We start from the raw sequence: 18,551 nt of genomic DNA, 5'->3' as shown, positions 1-18,551 counted from the left end.
CAACTCCTCTCTATAATGCCTAATAAGATACTCATAAGCCCTCTCCAATATCCCTGAGAAATCCTTAACCAAGTGTGGAATCGAATTAATCAGGAACAACCTATCAAACATCTCGCCTTTTATTTTCCTGGGCATAAAAATGCCGGGAGTATCATAAACCCATATATTGTCTCCTATAGGAAACTTCACTATCTTCCTGGTCTTTCCAGGAGTATTCTCGGAAGCAGTAACATTTTTACCACGCAGAAGATTTATCAACGTTGACTTTCCCACATTAGGAAACCCAACCACCAAAACCTGATAATGGGGCGAATACTCCCCAGAACCAACCCCCAGCTCATCCCTAATTAAACCAATAATTGCTCTTCTATTTCTAGAATCCTTAAGATTGAAGGCGTTTTGACCAGATAAATCCGAAAGATCAGGCTTTCCCATAATCTCCAGAACCTTTATTCCGGACTCTACTAGATTGTCAGGCAAAACATCTGATGCTCCAGTTGATCCCGGAGATCTTGCATCTGTCACTACAATCAAAAGATCAACCTTACCCTTTAGCCTATAGATGTCGTTAAGAGAATTCTTGACATGTAGAGGACAGACAAATCCAGAACCCACTAATCGTTTACAAACAAAATATGTTCTCGTTTAGGGCCATAGGAAATCATGTCTATTTTAGCGCCAACAAACGCCGAAACAAAATCTGCAAAATCCCTAAATTCCCTCGAAAGTTCCCCATAAGACTTTACTTTTTCGAATTCATCATTCCACCCCTTAAAGCTTTTATACACTGGGATTATTCCTGTGTTTCTAGACTCTCAACCGCAGGATCTACCATTCTTATCCACATAGTCCACACAAACCTTCACCTCCGCAAACCCCTTCAGCACATCCACCAGAGTTAGTGCAATTCTCTTTGCTCCCGAAAAATCAAGAGAATACTTAAGGCAAACCAAATCCAACCATCCTATTCTCCTTGGTCTTCCAGTAACCGACCCATACTCTCTTCCAATTTCCCTTATCTTTCCCGACAACTTCTCATCCTCTATATGTGTGGGAAATTCTCCCTCACCAACTCTAGAACAATAAACCTTAACCACTCCCAATAGTCCATCCGTGAAATAATCCGGAGGAAGTCCTGTTCCGGAAACTAGTGCCCCCACTATATTTGAAGAAGTTACGAAAGGATATGTTCCCATATCCAGATCCAAAAGAAGTCCCTGACTACCTTCAAACATGATACGTTTGTTCTCCCTAGCCGCCTTTTGGAGCATTTGCACAGTATCTACCATGTAGGTTTTCAATTTCTGGCCCAATAGAAAGTATCTCTCAACAGACTGCTCCACATCAAATGTCGGAAGTCCATAATTTTCAAACAGGGGATTAAGAAGATTTAATATCTGCTCTATGTTAATTTTCAAGTAGTTTCTGTCCATCAAATCTTTCACCCTAAGATTCATTCGCAGAGCCTTAAAGGCATAAGTAGGACCAATACCATTACCGGTGCTTCCCACTTTCATTTCCCCCTTAAGCGACTCCACCAACTTCTCCAACTGAATGGCCCAATCGAATATTACGTGAGAATGGCTGGATAGAAACAGCCTTTCACCAACCGGAACCATTCCGGAAATTTGATCTATTTCTCTAAGTAATATCTCGGGATTAATGACTACCCCGTGGGCTATGATGGACCTAGTATTGAGTATGCCAGATGGAATGAGTGTAAAGATGTGTTTTTCCCCCGTTCCTACCTCTACACTATGTCCTGCATTATTTCCGCCCTGATATCTAACAACGTAATCGAAACTGTCCGCAAGGCTATCTACTATTTTGGCTTTGCCCTCATCTCCAAAAAAGGAACCAATAACGGCAACGCAGGAACTATTGAAACCAGAGATCACTCCCTAAAAGGACCTTATTCGATGACTTCAACTACTGTACCAGCACCAATTGTCTTACCACCCTCTCTAATGGAAAACTTGGATCCCTTTTCAACGGCAACAGCATTAATCAATTCCACCAGAATATTGGAGTTGTCCCCGGGCATGATCATATCCACCCCTGGTTTAAGATCTATAGTTCCTGTAACGTCGGTTGTTCTGAAATAAAACTGTGGTTTATAACCCTTAGTGAAGGCTGTGTGTCTACCACCCTCTTCTTTTTTAAGGGCATAAATTTGAGCTTCAAACTTCTTGTGAGGTGTTATGCTTCCGGGTTTAGCAAGAACTTGACCTCTGGAAACCGACTCTTTAGCAACACCCCTTAGAAGAATTCCAGCGTTATCCCCTGAAATTACTTCATCAAGCGGCTTTCGGAACATCTCAATCCCTGTAACAACGGCCTTGGTCGTATCCTTAAGTCCAACAATTTCCACTTCATCGTTAACTTTAAGTGTGCCCCTTTCACATCTACCTGTAACAACTGTACCCCTACCAGTAATAGTCATAACATCTTCGATGGAAAGAAGGAACGGTTTATCCACCTCTCTAACCGGAAGCGGCACATAAGTGTCAAGATAGTTCAACAGTTCCTTAATAGAAGCCTCGTATTTAGCATCTCCCTCAAGAGCTTTTAGAGCAGAACCCCTAACAACAGGGGTATTAGCTCCATCATACCCATATGAAGTCAGAAGATCCCTAACCTCCATTTCAACCAAATCCTGCATCTCAACATCTGGAACCATGTCACACTTGTTAAGGAAAACAACCATTCTCTCAACACCAACTTGCCTTGCAAGAAGAATATGCTCTCTGGTTTGAGGCATTGCACCGTCTGTAGCCGAAACAACAAGTATCGCTGCGTCAATTTGGGCCGCGCCGGTAATCATGTTTTTAATGTAGTCAGAGTGACCTGGGCAGTCAACGTGTGCATAGTGTCTTGTGTCTGTTTCGTACTCAACATGGGCAGTGTTGATGGTAATACCCCTAGCCCTCTCCTCAGGAGCTTTGTCGATGGAAGCATAGTCCCTAGCCTCAGCCAACCCGGACTTAGACGAAACCGTACAAATGGCAGCAGTTAATGTGGTTTTACCATGGTCAATGTGACCGATTGTACCAACGTTAATATGCGCCTTCGAACGATCGAATTTTTCCTTTGCCATATATCAGATTAAGAATCTCTAATGATTATATAGGATATTTCACTCGGGACCACAGTCCATCCAAATATGAAACCTCCGGAGCATACATCCGAGTCTTCCAGTCCTCTTCCCTAGCGTCCCCCAATAAAATAGCCAAATCTTCCCACTTAATCATCTTTCTTGCAAGCAAAACCAACATAGCTGCTCCCATCACGCTATGGTTTCCATTCGAAAAAGTTTTCACTCGCTTCCCTAAAAGCAAAGATTGAATCTTGCCAAGATATCCTATGGTGGATATCTGCCCACCCAATTGCACACAATCAGACCCAATTCTCCCCTTCTCCATAATCCTAACTATATCCCTCACCGCTAATGCAAACCCATTCAGACAATACTCCAAAACAGCATCCCCCTCTTTAATTTTCATCTTCTCAAGTAAAGGAGAAATCATATTGTCCGAAAAGAGAAAGAATCTACCTCCAGTAGGCTCCAGATATACTCCATCCCTCCTAATACATTCTCCTGCATTAAAGTCCTGCATATGCCCTTCGGAAATTAATTTATCCAAAAGACTCCCACACGAAAATAAACCATTCTCCCAAATATGCACCGTCGTCTCTCCGTCTATCTTCCATCCTACTGAGGTAATCAATCCCTCCCTTCTTTCTGTTTCATCCCCTATATTCATAAGAACAAATAAACCCGTGCCATAGGTACATTGCACTGCACCATTTAGGTTCCCTGCAGTAAGTAAAGCGGCCTGCTGATCCCCAATAACCCCCCATATAGGTATACCCTCCCAATATCCAAAACAACTTCCAGAAGGCCTTATTTGTGGAAGAGATTCCTCCGGTATTCCAAATAGATCCAACAAATCCCTATCTCAACACTCTCCTTCCAGATTCATACACATGGTCCTAGACGCATTACTCACGTCAGTGAAATGCTTCTTACCTTCTGTCAGCTTGAATATCAACCAACTATCTATAGTTCCCAACATCAGTGTTGACTTGTCTAAAACAACGTTCTCCAAAATTCACATCATCTTGGAAGCAGAGAAGTATTCACTGACGTAAAGCCCAGTCCTCTCCCTTATGAACTCCTGCTTCTCCAGAAATCTTTCACGAAAGAAAGCATTTCTGGAGTCCGACCAAGAAATAGCTCTACAAAAAGGCCGATGTGTTAATCGGTCTCAAGCCACAATTGTCTCTCGCTGGTTTGTCAGACCTATCCCCAATATCTCATATTCGAAAGACAACTCCAGCACCTCCCTAAGCACCCTCTCCTGCTTCTCCCATATCTCTTCAGCATCAAATTCGCACCATCCTTCGTGAGGACTATATGCAATAATGGGCTCTGAGCGTTTATATACTATGGTGCCATTCGTAGCATCCACCAAACATGCCTCCACAGAAGATGAACTAGAGTCTAGTGCAATGACTCCTCTTGGTTTCTCCATATACACGCCCGTCCGTAGACAAGCAAAAAACTAGGGAAACTACTGTTCGTACCCCTCGTGAATTGACTTTTTACCTTCGTCCGGATTAAAGAGACCCTCCTCTCTGGCCTTCTGAACCTCCTTAAGGAACTCTTTGGAATCCCTGATTAATTCAGGATTCTTTCTTAAAACCGCTTCATGTATTCTCCTCTCCATTTCTGCATCATCATACATATTCTTGATTTGGCTTTCGTAGAACTTATTTTGTTTTGCAGCCGAAACCATAACGTTAGCATCATGCAGAAAAGCATCAAGCTGGGATTTATTAATTCGACAACCCGCTGCAAATTCATGTCCGCCTCCGCCATACCTAGAAGCCAGATCCTTAGCACTCGCATGTATAGACCTAATGCTCACCTCCAGAACATCAGAGCTGGTTTCCAAAAACACCATCCACATTCAAAGGCCCTCAACATGTCCCAGAACATTAACCAAACTCTTTGGAGATTGAACACCCATATCAATGGCTCTCTCTTTAGTTATGCAACTGTAAATTATGTGATCGGTTCTAACTGCATGTTTAGTCAAGTAAGAAGCAACTTTAAATTCTGACCAACTCTTGGTGGCCAGTTGAGTATGCACTCTGAAGGAATCAGCCCCATTTCGAAGTGCCTTGGCAGCAAGAACATGGCTCCTTGGAGTTACCCCAGAAACAGAGAAGGAAAGGCTGTCAGTCACGCATCCCATGTAAAGAAATGTCGCCGCCTTAGGTGTTACATACCAACCATAGTAGTCAGCAATTTGAATGATCTGCTCGCATGTTGAGGAATAGGTGGGATCGTCCCAGGTCAAGTCCACATGGAAGTCCGAAACAACGTCATGGTGGTCTATCTTCACAACTGCACCAAAAGTTCTTCTATCGTCTTTAAAGAATTTGTCAAACATCTCAATTCTTTCGCTGTTGCCAACATCTATCACAAGGGCAAGAGTGGTTCCAAAGTCGAAATTAACATTTACAGTGTTATCAAACTTCATGTTCAGCCAGGAGAAAGAAGGATTGTGGTTAGATCCCACAACATAAGCCTTTTTATTAGGATAATTAGTCTGAATGATCTCCTTCATACCGAAAGCTGCACCCAGACAATCCCCATCCACATTAATGTGGTGGAAGATAACTATATGGTCATACTGAAGAATAAGCTCCTGAAAACTCTTTAGGAAATGGGCCCTGTCAAGGTCCCTCTGCCTCATGGCATTTTGATTGAAAGACTGTGCTTTATTGGACAACATTAGTCAGTAACAAAAATTAACATCTATTAATTGTAGTTCAATGAATTATGTTCTATTCAAAAATAATTCTATTTCCTCCACCACCGAATCCTCATCATTGGTAAATTCTGAAACTTTTCGAGAAGAACACTTAAGAAGTTCAACCCCATTTTTTACTGCAACAAAATAATAGGGTTTATGTGAAGCTGGTAAATCGTTTATGTGATCGCCAAAAGCAATCACATTTCCATCGGGTATCCCGTAGTAATCCTTCATGAAATCTAAGACCCTTCCCTTGTGTGCTCCGTAGGCATAAATCTCAAAGTCAATTACCGTTTTATCCTCCAGAGAATATCTGTTGTAAAGAACCATTGTAGTTCTAGATGGAAGATTCTTTATGGATCTAAGTCTATATTCCACATCCTCATTGTCAGAAGTAGATCCAGTCTTGTGAATAAAAAACTTGATACCAAAAATATTCCTCTTCTTCTCCTCTATCTCCCTAAGCACTTTAGATCTATCGTCGTTTCCACCAAATAGAACTATTCCCTGATCAGTGTACACCTGAGCCTCTCCAAGATTCTGAAAAAATTTATCATCTTTCATCAGCGAGGCAAATATATCTGGAGACAAGAAAGAATATAAGTTGATGTTTCTATGGGGATCAATAATATGCGATCCATTGCAACAAGCTACACAACCCTCCATCTCCAATTCCTTATAGATATATTCTGACTTGTCCCATCCTCTACCTGTTGAAAAGGAAAATAACACGTCCCCCCTCTTCTTAAGCGCCCGTATGTACTCCTTGGTCTTAAGGGAAATATTTCCCTGAGAATTTAAAAGAGTACCGTCAAGGTCCGAGACAACTAGATATTTATATTTGGACATTTTTTATAAAGGGGAGAAAGGTCTAATGGGGACTCCAGCCTACGAAAATTTTTACGATTCTTACAAAAAGATTTTAAGGATGAAAATCCATCAAGCTTATCCTGAGACTCCTCCCTGATAAAAAGTTCGGTATTTCCGAAAGAAACAATTGTCTTTACGAAGAGAGTTATCAACCTAGAAGCATTCCAAGTTGAAAAGGAAAGGTTAAGGTAGATAGCTCCTACATCTACCAAACTTATTCCATTATTCTTCATAATCCTACTAAACTCTTCCACCCACTTCTCTCCAATCTCTTTCTTGGAAACAAAACTATGGTCCAGCAGGGAATCACCCTTAAAGAAACCCATTACCACATCATCTATCGAATGAAATATATAAAGTTCAACTTTAGACATACTCAGAGCAATCTATATTCATTTTCTCCAGCGCTCTAATAAACCTATCAGGCAGTGGGGATCTAGCAAATATTTCTTCACCTGTCATTGGACAAGTGAATCCTATGCTATAGGAGTGCAAAAACTGTCCGTAATCTTCATCAACATAATCTCCACCATATAAGGTGTCATTCAATATGGGGCACTCAATACTCTTGAGATGACATCTAATCTGGTGAGTTCTACCGGTCAAAGGTTTTGCCATAACGAATTTTCCACTTATCTCCGAAACCTCCGTAACCGAAGGTTTATAATTTTTGGAGTTGTTGCTGACGAATATCAATTTATTATTCCGACTGCGACCTATCGAAAGACTGATCTTAACCTTTTTGGCCGGAAGTTCTTTGGAAACTATAGCCAAGTAGGTTTTTTCAACTTTCCTTTCTAGGAACAGCTTCTGGATAGCATCCTTAGCTTGCTCGTTCTTGGCTATAACAACTAGACCTGAAGTATTCTTGTCTATTCTATTGGCCAAAAAATAAGTATTTCCGGATCTTTCATTCACTTCATCTATAAGGTTTCTTTCAACGTTAAATCCTGTCTTGTGAACAAGGACTCCTGAGTCCTTATTAACGATCAGAAAATTCTCATTCTCCAAAACCACCGAATACATTATCAATGATCTCAGACCTAAAGAAAAAACAAAAGATAGTAGATTGATCCCAGGATCCAGAAGTACGAAAGGAACTAAAGGCCTATGAACAATACCTCGAAGATAATAAAAAGCTCATCTACAGGAAGATACTATGAAATTCTATTGGATGCATGAAAATCAAGCAACCAATAGATAGATGCTGCAAGAAGATAAATCTTTCTCGATTCAAGAGTTACAACGTAGAGACCATAGGACAACTTCTAGGTAAAAAAGGGCAATATAAGCAGATTTTCGTCAACACAACTGGTGTTGACATGGAACTGGATAAAGAGGAGAAGCCCACCAGTACTGTGGTCATCAGCAAATATAATGCCGAGAGAGTTGACAAAGCCTGCAGACTAATAGAAAAACTAATGAATATAGGGAAGTGGAATCCAGAACAGATACCGAAAATTTATCAGGAGGTATGCAATGAGTGGGATAAGGAGTGCATAGAAAACGGAACAAAAATTTTGAAGGATTTCCTATACTACGAAGAAATTAATGAAACTCTTGCCAAATATGTGGGAGCTCTAGAATATGCGTACTCTTTTAACCAAAACATACAAGAACACTGCATGGAAGTGGGACAAATAGCCGCAGATGTGGCCCTACAGTTGGGCATGGATCCAATTAAGGCCAAACGAGCTGGATTCTTCCACGACATAGGGAAAGCAATTTCCAACTTTGAAGACCACGTGGAAAAAGGGATGCAAATAGCCAATGAAACCAATCTGGACGACTACATTAAAAACTCCATCGAATCCCACCACGGGAAAGTTCCAGCCAACAACTACTATGCCCAAATAGCCAAAGTAGCCGACAAGATATCTGCTGGAAGAGAGGGGGCTAGACCAAGACAAAAGGAACTAATAGATCTTAGGAAGAAATCCATAGAGGATAAGTTAATTGTGTTTTCATGAGTCGATTCGGTACATATACAGAATGCAGGAAACTGCATACATGTTTTTCTTAAGGCCAGCGAATTCAATCACGACAAATTAGACTCCATGAAAGCCGAAGTACAGATGTCGCTAAGAGAAATCAACGAAGAGTACAACTACAACTTCGAAATTACTTTTTCCCTCTTCTTCGAAACTAAGTTCTACCTAAACGACGACTAGTCCTAAATAATGGTGGAGAGGATGGGCCTCGAACCCACGACCTTATGCTTGCAAAGCATGTGCTCTTCCATCTGAGCTACCCCCCCAAACAATGGTGGAAATAGGCGGGATCGCACCACCGACCTCTCCCTTATCAGGGGAGTGTTCTGCTACTGAACTATATTTCCCTTCAAGCGTGGACAGCCCCAGTTATTTTAAATTATAAGCCATTTATTTCGTCAGGATTTAGGGGGTGAGAATTAATCTCATCTCGCACTATTTCTCCTCCTTCCACATAGAGAATCCTTTTAGCCATCTTGGCTATCAGAGGATTGTGAGTAATCATTATGACTGTGGTATTGGATTCTTCATTTATTTGTTTGAATAGTTTGAGTATAGATCTCGACATAGCATGGTCTATGGCGGCTGTGGGTTCATCGGCCAGAAGGATTTTAGGCTTCTTCATTAGTGATCTTCCTATAGAAACTCTCTGTTGTTGACCGCCAGATAATGTGTTGGGATATTTGTCCTTGTGAGATGTTAGATTTAGAGTATCCAATAAATTGTCCAATTCCTGTCTGTTTGGTTTGTGTATGAAAATATTTTTAAGAAAGGCTAAAAATAGTTTTCTTCTTGTCGCAGAGTCACGATTATTTCTGTAGTCCTTTCGGAATTGTCTGAATAAATCGCTGGCGGGAGGTCTGTCTATACCCTGCACTATGGCGATATTCTCGGCAGCGGTTAGGTTGGGAAGTAGGGCATAGTTCTGAAAGATATAACCAATCTTCTTTCGTCTGAAGAGGTTAAGGTCATAGTCGGTCATACGTGTTAAATCACAGTTAGAGATTATGCAATTGCCAGTTGTTGGTCTGTCTATACCAGCAAGTATATTTAATAAGGTTGTTTTTCCGGATCCCGAATAGCCCAGTATAACAACGAATTCACCCTCTTTAATGTCAAGGTTGATGTTCTTTAGGGCGTGAAATACTCCACCCCTAACCATAAAATACTTATTTACTCCTGATAGCTGAGCCACATAACCAATGTCATTAGGATGATCAAATCCCTTTCGGTTGTCTGGATTCATAGAATCCCTTATGGCCTTACCTATCTTAGGATCTATGGCCGCTTGCTGCTGGGTTTCTCGCTGAAGTCTTAGAGAGGAAAAGAAAAAGTGATTTCCCAAGAAAGTTTCTCGAGAGTACTTAATATAAAGAATAAGAATTACAAAGGCCGATGCAATATTCAGTGCAGCGGTGCATCATCCAAGAGTGGTTAGTTGTCTAAAGTACTGTTTAGAAGAGGTCTGTATATTTATGGGGGTAGATTTATAGAGAATAGTTCACACCTGTTCCCCTTCAGGTCTCTTTACATACAGGAAGCAAAAAGAGGTTCACAAAACGAGGAATATATAGAAGCAGAAGAAGAAAGTAATGAATTTTTCAGTGAAGATTATTTTTCTCCTGAAATAAATAGGAACTGAATGCTGATTAGAGATAGCAAATAGGTCGTAAAGAAAATTCTTTATGAGATAGCAACAGTAGAGTCCCAAGGCAACAATTATGGAGGTTAAGTACAGAAAGAGATAGGCTTCGTAGTTCCAAATAGGAGATGTGATATTAGTTATGGAGGAGTCGTTTGATGAGGATTTATTGTAGTCAAAGACCTTAATAATGTGATGAAATACAGTTTCAAATACAACTATGGCCCCTCTACCTAGTTTCTGCTGGTTACTTACTGGAAGAAAGATAGAGAAAATAGTTAAGAAACACCATATGCACCAGATTCAAAATCCCAAGTGGATAAATAAGTTCCTGTTCTTAAGCCAATACTTGAGGGGATAATGATGCTTATTGATATTCTGGGTAAACAGATATTCCTTTAGGGAATTCTTGAGTTCGCTAATCATTCTGGGCTTGTATCCAGGGTAAATCCTCAACTTTCATCGGCCTCTGTTTTACACATTCAACTATTCTTCCGCTCTCCACCTTAATTCTTCTATCAGCTAAAAGAGAAATGATGGGGTTGTGCGTGATGAGTACTATAGTGGTCTTGTATTTCTCATTTATGTCCTTGAAAATCTTTAGGATGGATTTTGAGGTTTCCTCATCAACGGCTGCCGTGGGTTCGTCTGCAAATAATATCTTAGGGTTTTTTATGACCGATTTAACTATGGCTATTCTTTGTTGTTGACCTCCGGACAATTGGTTTACGTTCTTATCAAGATGTTCCCTCACACCCAGAAGATCCACAAGTTCATCCAAATCCAATCGCCTATAAACGTTCTCCTGAAGGGCGGCTCCCTGCATGATATTCTCTCGAGCCGTTAGTTCGGGAAGAAGAGCATAACTCTGAAAAATGAAGGAAAGATTTTCCTTCCTGAAAATGGTAAGTTCCTTTTCGTTTAGTGCGATGAGATTGTGTCCTTCGACTATTACGCTGCCATTAGAAGGTCTTTCTATTCCTGAAAGTACATTGAGTAGGGTAGATTTACCGGATCCGGAGTATCCGACTATGACAACAAATTCGCCCTCCAGAATTTTCAGATTAATGTCGTGGAGAACCTTGAGGTATTTCTTGGCAACCTTATTTACAAACCACTTGCTTACTCCCTTACACTCGATGGCGTATCCTGGAGTGTTTTGAATGTACTTTGAACCTTTTCGTGGTTTATTCAAGCGACTGATAAGCTTGAAGGATTCTTTCTGGGATTTCTTGCGACGTTTTAATTCCTGGTCTATGAAGTTTTCCTGCCAATCTCGAAAGGAAGAAGTGATTTTTCTAGTGTTGATTCGTGTATTGATATTTCTATAGGAGGGAGGAGATGGACGAAAGGTGTATTTATTTACGGATCCGTCGGATGATATCCTTTGCATGATCAAATCTTGAAGGTGCCTTAATGGGAGGGCAATATCCCCTAAAGATCGTCTTGGGTTCCGGAAGGTCCTGGGTAGGTCGTGGTTTACATAGAAACATGTACTTCCTTTGACGAAACTCTTTTTTGTAAAAGGCATCAAGAGACGAAATATCCGAGTCTGGATCGAGACCAAGATCCACGAGAACCTTGCGGTTCAACTCCTCTTCCTCCCTCTGCTTCTCAAGAACGTATCCAAGTATATTTTTTACATGAAGCAGCGCATGCCTAAGGACATTCGGAATATTATTTCGATACTTCAGATACCTAGACTTATCCCTCTGGAAAGAATAGTTAGATGGTCCTGTGTTTTTTGATCTCAATATATATTAGTTTTTCGCTTTCTAATATCTTATTTAATTGTTAAATCTGGAACCTGCGACAGACATCTAAGAACCTCATTGATTCGACTATGGATCTCATCTCCAGATAGAGTTCGTGTTCGAGATTGTAGTCTGATTCGGAACAGATATCTAATTGCACTATTAGTTTCATATTTGTCCATTAGATCAACAGAAACGAGATCATCGCATTTGATGATGGATATAACATGCTTCAATTTCACTTCCGTGCTTTTTGGAAGTTCAATACATACATCTTTGTAGGAAGAAGGGTACTTGGAAGGGGTTTGGATAGTTCTTGTTCTTTCATGACCCGGCTTAAGAACTACATAGAATCCTCACATTACCACTGGAATAGAGGTGTTTAGAAATCCCATATGACCAGAAGATCCATTTATCCTTAAACAGGAACCCTTCAAGAAGGTTAAAGGGCATTCGGTGACCTCTTCATCAAATCTAACCAAACCCTTAAGTATGGCAAACGTTCTTCTAAGTAGGGCCTGAAGATCATAGATATCCATTGGTAAATTAGTTTCACCCATAGGGAATCTGGACTTTCTTTCGGGAACAACCACGTTCAACACTCACTCAGGAGAATCTTTAGTGTTTCGCTCAAAAATTTCAAATACTGGTCTAAGTGGATTTTTACCCCTGTAGTTATTCTCCAAAGACCTAATTAGTTCCAGGATAGCATTCTTTCTAAGAGAAACATGGAAGGTAGAAACCGGATTTGTTACCGACGGTTCGTTGGGAGTGGACTCGTGCAGATTAAAGGTGGTGCATTCAAAAAATCCATAGTTCTTCCACAATTCACGAATTCTTTCTATATCAAACACCATTTGGTTGTCAACAGGTTTGCAAATAACATTCTTTATGGGATGTGATTCAACCTCATCCCATCCGATGATGGAAAGAACTTCATCCACCACATCCCTCTCTTTCTGAACATCTTCTCTCCATTCGGGAACAAAAACTTCACCATCCTTCAATACGAAGAAATCAGTTCTTTTTCTTCAGTCAGAAGGAAGCCCTAGGAAATTTAATACTGAGCTAGAGTCCACCATCACCCTTTTGAGTGCAAATTTAATATTAGGTGCGTTCTTTTCCATGGCAAGCGCAAGTTTGTGAAAGCATTTGGGTTTCCTTCTAATCGCAGATTTATCTCCAGACTTTGCCGTAACTTCGTTAAAGGATATAAGAAGATACTTCTGAATATTGTTCTCGTGCTTCTCATCTGGAATTTGATTATTCATTAAAAGAACCTTCTTCATGTCCCATCCCTCTTTAGGAAGACATCCATGTCTTAACTCCAAGTCTTCCTTTCCGATTATCTTCGCCATTTCCCGGGATATACCTCAAGCGGAATGCAAATCTCCTCTATTGGAAGGAATAGAAAGATCAAAGATTCAATCGTCTAACCATAGATCATCCACCGAAAACTCACCCAATTCCATGTCAACGTCCAGCTCTATGATATTTCCTGAATCATAGTGAGCCACATTCTTTAGAATGTCGCTCTTGAACAACTCGGAATATCCACAAATCATTCCATCAGACTCTATTCCTTGATTAGAAAATTTACGCTTAAAGATAGACAATTCACCATTCATCAACTGTGCTCCAGGAAGAGCAACAACAACCTTAATCCCATTTCGAACATTGTTAGCGCCACATACAATCTGGAATGTCTCCTGCTTTACTGGGATAAATACATCACAGAGTTTAAGTTTGGTACTACCGGCAACAGGAGCCACAAAAGAGATAAATCCATAATAGAGTTTGGTCGGTGTATGGATCTTCTCAAATCCTTCAATATCGATTCCAGCCTTGAACAAAACGTCGGCAATCTCCTCATACGACATTCCCTTTATAGCAGGGAAATATTGAGCAAGAAGATTTCTACTAATAATCATGTTTGTTTTTCAAGAACTCCAAATCTCCCGAATACAGGAATCTAATATCCTCAATGCCGTATTTTATTAGTGCAAGTCGCTCTAAACCAAGTCCTCCGGCAATACATTCATACTTTCCGTCGTAGCCGAATTTAGACAGAATATCCTTCCTAAATAAACCGGCACCAAGAACTTCTATCCAACCGCTACCACCACAAATCTTGCAATCATGATGTCCGGAACAAGAGCAGGAAACATCAAGTTCAACGGATGGTTGGGTAAAAGGAAAATAGGAATTTCTAAATCTATATCTTCTGGAGTCCCCAAACACCGCGTGCATTAGATTTTCAAGGAAATATTTAAGATTAGGAACAGTAAGCTCCTTCTGTAATCAAATGAAATCAAGTTGAGTGAATTGATGAGTGTGTTTTGCAGTTTCATCATCCCTCCTATACACGCATCCTATTGTTGCCACTTTCAGAGAGCATTTATCTTTGTTGGGATTGTCCTTAAGAACTATTGCCGAATTAACTGTACAGTGGGGTCTAAGAATATAATCCTCTCCCACATAGAAAGTCTCCTTTGGGGATCACGAAGGATGATCTCCTGGAACATTAAGATCAAGGAAGTTTTCCTTAGTAGAAACTATCTCTCTTCCTCCTTCTATTTTGAATCCCAGGGAATGAAAGTAATTTATAAGAATTGTTCTCATTTCCGAAATAGGATTGAAAGATGCAGAGGCAAGTTCAAAATTGCAAATAGAAAAATCCCATTTCTTGGCAACTGTAGTGCTGGCAACACCCTCAAACCTTGTTCTCTCGGAATTAAATAGCGCATCTATCTGATCCTTCATCTCATTGAACTGTTGACCTAGAGCTTTCTTGAGTTCTCCATCAGCTTCGTTCAACCTATCCCTTAGTGGATTTAGATGTCTAGCAATTCACCTATTGCGAACATCAATTAGCGACTTAAGGTTTTCGGACTCTGCGAATTGTCTCTTTAGCTGATTAATGTCCATAAAAGTGTTTTCTAATATCGTCTACCTTATCCAATTTTTCTCAAGGGACCTTTTCATTAGTAAAATGACCATACTTAGCCAAGTCTAAATAATTCCAAAAATCTCTACGATTAAACCTCTTATAAATCTCCAAAATGGTAAATCGAAAAACATTATTTATGCAAGACATAATTTCTCCTTCACTTTTATTAGACACAATATTTTTGATATAAAAATCAGCGAAAGCAGAACCACAATGAACAATTGCTTCCAATTCAATAGAATCACATATCCCCGAAGCCACTAAATTTTTGCACACCCATCTGGCGTAGTAAGCTAATAGTCTATCCACTTTGGTCAAGTCCTTTCCGGAGTATCCGCCTCCTCCATGGCCTGCTGAATTTCCATAGGAATCAACCATAATTTTTCGGTTGTTAGATCCGGTATCGGCATCCAATCCCCCTATAGTAAATTTAGAAGAGTGATTTATCAGAACAAACTCTCTATCCCAATGTAAATTACATCCACTAATGGAATCAACAACAACCAATTCATACAGCTGATCCTTAAGTCAAGTAACATCAACATCCTCGTCGTGTTGAACAGACAAATATAGTTGATGAACCGAATCCTGCGAAAGTGCAACCATTGCCTTGCAATCATATTTAATTCCCTTTATTCTTCCGCTCTTAACACACTCCTCTACTCCCCTGATAATCCTGTCAGCAACAACTGATGCTTTGGGAAGATAATTAGACGTTTCGTTTGTGGCGTACCCAACTACAAGACTCTGATCTCCGGAAACTATTCCAAGATTCCCCTCTATTGAAGTAGATCTAATATCTGCGCTCTGGTCCTTAAAGTTAAGTATGATCTGATAATCATCCAGATTGTACCCAAGTCCTACAAGAATCTCTCTTATTCCCTCCCTAACCTTATGCTCATCAAGATTCTCTCCCCCAACCTCTCCGGCAACTGCAATTAAATTCTTGGAGGCCAACACCTCACAAGAAAGCTGCGCTCTAGGATTATGATCCAGAGCAATATCAAGTATTCGGTCAGCTATGGAATCTGCGATCTTGTCCGGATGCCCAACTCCAACGGCCTCCGCAACCTGTATCCTCATTAGATCAGATGCGAAGCGTAGAAAGCTATCATAGCCGCATTATCGCACGCAAACTGCATATCCACCATTTTAACCACCAAACCTGTCTTTCTCAGTTCAGATCTAAGATACTTATTAGCAGATACTCCCCCGGATAAATGAACAACATTTGTACCTTTCAAGAAGGATCAATACTTCAATTTAGACACCAATCCCTCTATAACCCACCTCTGAAAAACGGTGGCCACATACTCCTCCCTATTCTCCATATCCTTAGTCTGTATCTCCTTCCACAATCTCATAACTGCACTTAATATTCCCGAATAACTAAATGGCTGAGCCGGATTCCTATGATTCTTCAAAAGAGAAATAACTTTCCTATCTCTATTGAATAATGAGTCTATGTGCACCCCACCAGGATAAGGATATCCAAGAGCCCTAGCAACCTTATCATACACTTCCCCTAGAGCATTGTCCACCGTCGAATCCAACATCTCAATCTCTCTATAGCTCTTTAAATAGTAAAGAGCAGTGGTCTTGCCAGAAACAACCAAAGCCAACGACGGGAACACCATCTCCTCCGACAATCCCACCGAAAATATATGTCCATACACGTGGTTAATGGGCATCAAATGCTTATTATGGACTATAGATAAGGTCTTAGCAAAAACTCTACCCACCAAAAGACATCCTTCCAATCCCGGCGAATCCGTATAGGCTATGTGAGTTATCTCCCTCCAATATGTCCCGGTCCTATCCAACAATTCCTTCACCAAAGGAAGCAATAACCTTTCATGCTCCCTCGCCGCCAACTCCGGGACCACTCCACCAAATTTAGCTTGTTTAGAGGCAGAAGAAACAACTATGCAATCAAGTAACTTATGATCACGAACCAACGCAACAGAAGTATCATCACAGCTACTCTCTATCCCCAGGATGAGATCGCCCTTCTTTGACATATGCTAAGCCAATTCCTTAAATTTAGAAAAAGCCAACAGCATGTCGCTCTTAGCTTTAGAAGAAAATGCTTTCTCATATTTTTTTTCTATGCCGTTATTGAATGACGGAGACTCTATGGCTACAGCCTTCTCTCGATACTCTTTATCGCTGCTATCATTTTCAAAATACTTGCTCTTCACCGCCGAATACACCTTACTAAACACAGGAGTATATTTAACGTGATCAAAGTTTCTTGCTAAGGTATACTTATATTCTCCGTCATTCTTGGAGAACATTTCTTGATCTTCCTGATCGTATCCATTCGATAGCTTCTTATAAAACTTGTAAATGTTCTCCATCTGTCTCTCATTTAGCCGAGATGAAAACACTAAAAAATCCAGAAAATAAATCTCATCCTCAATCTCCACCATTCTTAGATTCTGGGGTTTTCTATCCTCTCCGATATTCCCTCCATATGAAGCATACAAGCAATCGGCATTATACATAATCCCTCCCTTTATATCCCCGTTCACCAGAGCATCCACAAGAACTGAAGAAGTTTTGTCCATGAAAAGATAGTTGGATCCAAATCCAGAAAACTTACTAATCAAATTCTGATACTGATGAAAGATGTCATTAGAGCTCTTGATGTCTCCCTCAGACATATTCACATCCTCCTGCCCTCCAACCAACCTTGACAGTGACAATATACTCCTAGGATCCTCTATCAATCCCAATTTAGCAGAACCTCCCGAAGGCCTAAATCTACTATCCTTAACTATCTCTTCCAAAACACGGCTTCACTTGTGTTTTCCGTTCTTGAGTCCTGCTATTTCTTCCCCCACATAGCAAAAACTGAGTTTATTCATGAAATAGGGAAATCCATAATCAAGTAAGTTAGTGTTGCTATTTTCCTGCACCACCATCTTCTTGACAACATCAGTAAACAAATCCTTAGCGCCATTCGCATCCTTTATTGCTGTACTGTTATTTTTAAGCTCCAACCTGCTTCAATCCAGCTTACCAACAAGGTTTTCAGAAATCAATTCTTCCAAAATGGAAGTACTAACCACGGCCATACCATAGACATTACTCCTGAATCTATCCTTGACAACCTGATCGTGCTCAAAATAATCAGTTCTAATGCCATAGTCGATGTCTATAGAATTAGCAAGTCCGATATCCATATAATCCTCATAAATGCCTAAATATATTAGATCTGACGAAAAGGGAAGACCCATCGACAACGCGGATATTCCTCCAATCATCCAAACGCCTGCTGCGGCTGCGACCTTTCCCAGAGTATTCACTATTTAGATTTCCTGCATCTTCAAATGCAAGACACTACTGAGGCGGAGATAATAAACATCATCATTATGGATCCCATTACTGAAGACCACAGCTTAATACCTGTCTTCATTCCATACATTTCAGTGGCGAAAGTAGTTAGATTACCCCGCACAAGATTAGTGATAACGTAATCATCAAACGATATGGCAAAGGCCACAAGGGCTGCAC

The 18,551-nt window shown here is 40.5% G+C and overlaps 1 protein-coding gene and 2 non-coding genes across 3 annotated transcripts; all 3 read right to left on the bottom strand.

The window, feature by feature from the left end:
• Window positions 1-1,912: 1,912 nt before the first annotated feature.
• On the bottom strand, window positions 1,913-3,097 carry LOC116889685 (elongation factor Tu-like). Its single transcript, XM_032890573.1, has one exon. It carries the CDS (start codon window positions 3,095-3,097, stop codon window positions 1,913-1,915), a length of 1,185 nt encoding a protein of 394 aa, XP_032746464.1.
• Window positions 3,098-8,879: 5,782 nt separating this feature from the next.
• Window positions 8,880-8,952, bottom strand: Trnaa-ugc. Its single transcript has one exon. It is a non-coding gene; the product is annotated as a tRNA-Ala (tRNA).
• A 9-nt stretch (window positions 8,953-8,961) lies between these two features.
• On the bottom strand, window positions 8,962-9,033 carry Trnai-gau. The gene has a single exon. It is a non-coding gene; the product is annotated as a tRNA-Ile (tRNA).
• Between the last annotated feature and the right edge of the window lie 9,518 nt (window positions 9,034-18,551).

The sequence above is a fragment of the Rattus rattus genome, unplaced genomic scaffold, assembly GCF_011064425.1.
Source record: "Rattus rattus isolate New Zealand unplaced genomic scaffold, Rrattus_CSIRO_v1 PGA_scaffold_51, whole genome shotgun sequence".
In the NCBI taxonomy this organism is placed as follows: Eukaryota; Metazoa; Chordata; class Mammalia; order Rodentia; family Muridae; genus Rattus; species Rattus rattus.
Note: the sequence above shows the minus strand (reverse complement) of the source record. Positions and strands in the feature narration are given on the sequence as shown.